Source organism: Gekko japonicus, unplaced genomic scaffold (assembly GCF_001447785.1).
Source record: "Gekko japonicus isolate JY-2015 unplaced genomic scaffold, Gekko_japonicus_V1.1 scaffold266, whole genome shotgun sequence".
NCBI lineage: Eukaryota > Metazoa > Chordata > Lepidosauria > Squamata > Gekkonidae > Gekko > Gekko japonicus.
In genome coordinates this window covers 37,057-41,942 of record NW_015166428.1, presented here as the reverse complement: position 1 = coordinate 41,942, position 4,886 = coordinate 37,057, and the positions used below count along the sequence as shown (strand labels likewise).

The window sequence follows — 4,886 nt, the reverse complement described above, 5'->3', positions numbered from 1 at the left end:
GTTCTTTGCAAATGTGGTTAGGAAACAGATGTTTACTGTGTATCTCCCCTTTCCCTCTGCCAATGTTATGGCTCACTGCAAACCTTTGGAAAGGAAAGTGAAAAAGAAAAGAAAGGGAGTTGGAAATAGTCTAAGCATTATCCCTAAAATAAGTATATTCAGACTTCCAGAGGTGACAGATTTTGCATTCAGTGTCTAGCTGACACTGGAGAAAACACACAAAAATTCCTTCCAAAAGCACATTTTGGTTTTTAGAAAGACAGAAATGTCACTGTGCTCCTGAGACCTTTCATCATCAGCCTGGTCAATGCTATCCACTGCAAAGAGCTGTCTGCAGAATCATGACTTCTGTGTTTTCACTTATAGCTACAGCATGTAGTGGCATTAAACTGGATTGTGCTAAAGCAGGAAAAGAAACAAGGGGGGGGGGATCCAGCTGGTCTTTACGCAATGGTGAAGTTTGCATAGCATCATCTTCAAAGTGATGTTCATGTTAGATCTGATGAGGTATCAGGACTGCACCTCTTATTATATAAAATCTCAAGTCTTGGGAAAGTGGGGAAAGCAGCAGCACATCTAAACAAACCGATTTCTGCTTTAGCACATTGCTGGAAACACAAGAAAATAAAAAAGTATAACAGCAGTTTGCTTCCCTGTGAGGCCTCTTCATTTATCACTGGAGGGGGAAGGAAGAAAGGGAAGCTGGCCCTGAGTGTACAGAAGACTAGGCATGCAACACACACACACACACACACCCGACCTCTGAATCCTCTGCAGTCTTTTAAAGCCAACTGCAAAAGTTTTTTCCCTCCTTTCTTAAATGTCAGCTGTTGCTTTGCTGAGAAGAATGTAACACTATTATCCCAGAATTCGGCAGGAAACCTTGAGGGGACAGCAGCAGAGTTCTCAATCTGCAAAGGGCATGTAAACAGCGGTTCCAGCCTAGTTGCTATTATAATATTAACAAAGCAGCTTTACAGCTTAAACACAAACATGTTTACTGTTGGCATCCTACCGAATGCATTAGTCTGGATTAGTCTAATGAAAACCCCTGTTTAACTCCTCTGCTCAGAGGCATAGCCCTGGTCAGTTTGCGGGATGAGCCGCATCTCCCTTGAGCAGCAGGCTGATCAGACAGCGTCTAATGAAAATGGTGTTCTGGTCCTTTTACAGGAGCCAATGACGTCACCAGAGTAAAGTCATCCTTGCTAGTGAAGAACATGTTCTTATACCGTGTAGCAGCCGAAGTAAACTTTAGTAGGTTTAAGAACAGAGGTTCCACGTTGGCATTTCTTGTTGGTCATTATACTCCTGAAAACATTTCATAGTTTTGCAGGCTTTTGCTGGGAGAGAGAGACTCCAAAGGAAATTTGCCTGAGGCACCGTACCAGGAGCTTGGATTCAAAGGACGAGGCTTCTGAACAGTCTTCCTGCTCCATGCCTGTCACTGTGACCTCTAAATGAACCAAGGGCAAAGAGGACTTCGGTCTTGCTTTTGTCCAAATTGCAACCAACGAGCCAATCCTGGCCTTATTCTTTGCCAGCAGAGCTCCTGGCATTTTTTATCAATTGGTACATAAATGAATAGAAGAAAAGCAAATTGTCATACTGTCCTTCGTATTTTTCTTTCAAGAGTTCCCTGTGGTAATCTACTAGAAAGTAATAAATTGCTTCGATGGTAGACAGGTACGTATCTGGCTTTCCTTTCTGATGACGCCAAAAGCAGGTTTTCCTCGATTTCAGTTCAATTTGTAGCAATGCTGTATGGGAGGGCAAAGGGGGGGGGGGGAGAAAGAACATTGATGCGTTTTACCAAATCTAATAACTGTGCCCTGACTTGGATGGCCCAGGCTAGCCTGGTCTCATCATATTTCAGAAGCGAAGCAGGGTTGGCTCTGGTTAGTACTTGGGTGGGAGACAACCAAGGAAGTCCAGGGTTACGCAAAGGCAGGCAACGACAAACCCCCACTGTTCGTCTCTTGCCTTGGAGTCACCGTGAGTCAGCCACAACTCAACAGCAGTGTTCCCTCTAAGCTGAGTTAGTGTGAGCTAGCTCAACAGTTTTTTAGCCTGTGGCTCACATATTTTTGCCCTCAGCTCAGGAAGGATGGCTCCAGAGCAAACTGATTTATGCAATAGCCAAATCGGTCACTCACAACTTTAATGCCAGTAGCTCACAAAGTTGGATTTTTGCTCACAAGACTCCACACCACAGCAAGGCTCTCTCTAAGCTGTGGAATCTTGTGAGCAAAAATTGCAGATCACTTTGTTACATCCTTGAAATATGTCACTGGTTAGGACATACATACCAAAATACTCTGTGCAATAGTGTTAGGGGGAATCATACTTGCATAGACATACCACCATTGAATGTGTGCCCAAGTAGACCTGCTGCCCCAGTTGTGACAATTTCTCAGTTAGCTCATAGACAGCAGCATCCAAACCTCCTGTGGGCAGTTCCTTAGCTCTGCCGCTTAACGGTCCGTGAAACAGGACTAGTGCTGGTTTGCCCATCCTCACCTTGGAGTCGCTCATCCGTGATGATTTTGTTGGTCTGATTCCACGTACTGTCAACAAATATGATTTTCTTCAGCCCTGTATTTTTGATCGCACTGTGAGAGCTGAGATCGCCAAAGTCGCTGTCGCTGGCTGGCTCCACTTTTGCATGCTTGAGAACCGGTTCCACTGGCAAATCGTTGACCCTTTTGCAACCCACTTTCTTTTCCAATTTGTTTAGCAAAGAGAGGGGAATGTCATTTACAGAAACTGAATTGGGTCCAGGAAAGATAAGTGCAATCTACAAAGAAAAACAAACAGACCCAAACCTGTGATCTTGGGTTACAATTTTAAAAAATGACACAGTGATAATGAGCACAAACTTTTCACGTGGGGATTTCAAATTTAAAGTTTACATAGCCCAGAGCTCACTGAGTGTCCTTCAACCAGCCCCTCCCTACGTACTGGAGATAATAACATTGGTCAGCACTACTTATTGTGATAGAAGAAGAAGAAGAGATTAGATTTATACCCCTCCACTCGGAGTCTCAGAGCATCTTACAATCTCCTTTCCTTCCTTTCCCCACAACAGATAACCTGTGAGGTAGATGGGGCTGAGAGAGCTCTTTTGAGAATCCCCTTGAGAGAACAGCTCTGAAAGAACTGTGGTTTGCCCAAGGTCACCCAGCAGCTGCATGTGAGGGAGTGGGAAATCAAACCCACTTCTCCCAGATTAGAGTCTGTGCTCCTAACCACTACACCCAAACTGATAGTTTTCCCCAAAGACCACAACTTGTAGTGTCCTGAATTTTAAAACGAGTGTACTTTGCAAACTGCAAGGTGGAGGGAGGAAGGAACAGTCCCCTTTATATCTTCCCCCCTTACAGCTATGCAATCTCTTACTTCGTGTTTCATCTCTTCATAGTCTGGAATACAAGGATAAGTGTAAATAGTAACATCTTCGGGTGCCAGGAGCTTGGCATGTACAGCTGTGCTCTTGCCATCTGTTTCATTGGGATGTTTAATGATGTCGACCTTCACGGGAAGCTGCAAACGAAACCACAAACATGTCCATAAAGAAAAGTATTCAGAGCTTCCTACATAATGCAAAACTAGGAACTCCTTTGACACTGTGCATATGGTTACGATCTAAAGGACACTTTCCTGGGAGTGAGCCCCATTGAGTAATCTGGGACTTCCGAGCAGACCTCCTTAGGATTGCTCCCACAGATCATCAAGCTCAAATTAAAACAAGAGTCCAGTGCCACCTTGAAGACTGACAAAATATATTCTGGATGCTTTTGTGAGTGAGAGCTTACTTTATCAAATGCTGAAGTGTTCTTTCTCCCAAATGGGGAATCCAAGTGACTTATACCTTGCCCCTCTGACAGAAAAATAAGGAAAAATATACAGCTATATGCAGTAGAGTTCTAACCCCCGGACTGGTCCTGAATTGACTGGGTAAGTAAGTAATTTGAATGGATACAAGATGCTGTTTTTAAATATGTTATTGGATGCCCGTGGTTAAAATGCTGGAACAGTTTATGCAGCCTGGGACCGACATATCTGAAGGACCGCCTCTCCCCATATATGACCTGGACAGCCTTGCACTTGGCGGACTATCATTTACTGGTTGTCCCCAGCCCAAAGGACATCCACTTAGCCTTGACCGGGGCCAGGGCAGAAGAAGCCCTGGCCCCAGCCTAGTGGAACATGCTCCTGTCTGAGATCAAGGCCCTGCAGGACCTAGAAGAGATATACAAGAGAATGAAACAAAATAAGAGAGGATTGGCAGGGGCAATATATAAGAAAATGATTTCAGATAAGGAACAAATAATTATACAATTACAAAGAAAATGGGAGACAGAAACACAAATAACAGAGCAAAAAGCTATAAAACTTAAGAATTGAATTAAAAAGATTAAATTACATAAGTTTAAAGAACTGGAATTAATTTTTTTTACCAAATGGTATAGAACCCCAGCAAAGTTGGCAAATATGTTTCCAGGACTAAGCCCTAACTGTTGGCACTGTAAAAACGTAAAAGGGTGGTATTCACATATGTGGTGGGAATGCCCAGAAGTTAAAACTTTTTGGAAAAATATAGTTGGGAAAATGAATAGATTATTTGCAGTAAATATAAACATAGATTTCGAATTAATGTTGATAAGTACAATAAGAGTGGAGACAATAGAGAGAAGGCACCAAGAGTTACTGAAAGCAATGGTTCTAGCAGGTAAAGCGGTTATAGCAGCAGGATGGAAAGATGCAAGCAAATGGACAGAGAGAAACTGGCTTAACTATGTGTTTGAAATTATTCAGGCAGAGATAATCTCCGAAATCAACCAAGACAAGCCGTGGGAAGAAAAAACAGCAACAATTCAAGAGAA

General features: G+C 43.1%; 1 protein-coding gene across 1 annotated transcript in view; it reads right to left on the bottom strand.

Annotated features, from left to right (window-relative positions):
- DTWD1 (DTW domain containing 1) overlaps positions 1–4,886 on the bottom strand; it is a 12,844-nt gene continuing 7,958 nt past the window's right edge. Inside the window, exons 3-5 of the mRNA XM_015411789.1 lie at positions 3,400–3,543; positions 2,521–2,797; positions 1–1,760 (exon numbers count right to left, since the gene is read on the bottom strand). Of these exons, the coding sequence (XP_015267275.1) occupies positions 1,531–1,760; positions 2,521–2,797; positions 3,400–3,543 (651 nt within the window). The 3' untranslated portion in view covers positions 1–1,530. The remainder of the gene's footprint in view (positions 1,761–2,520; positions 2,798–3,399; positions 3,544–4,886) is intronic.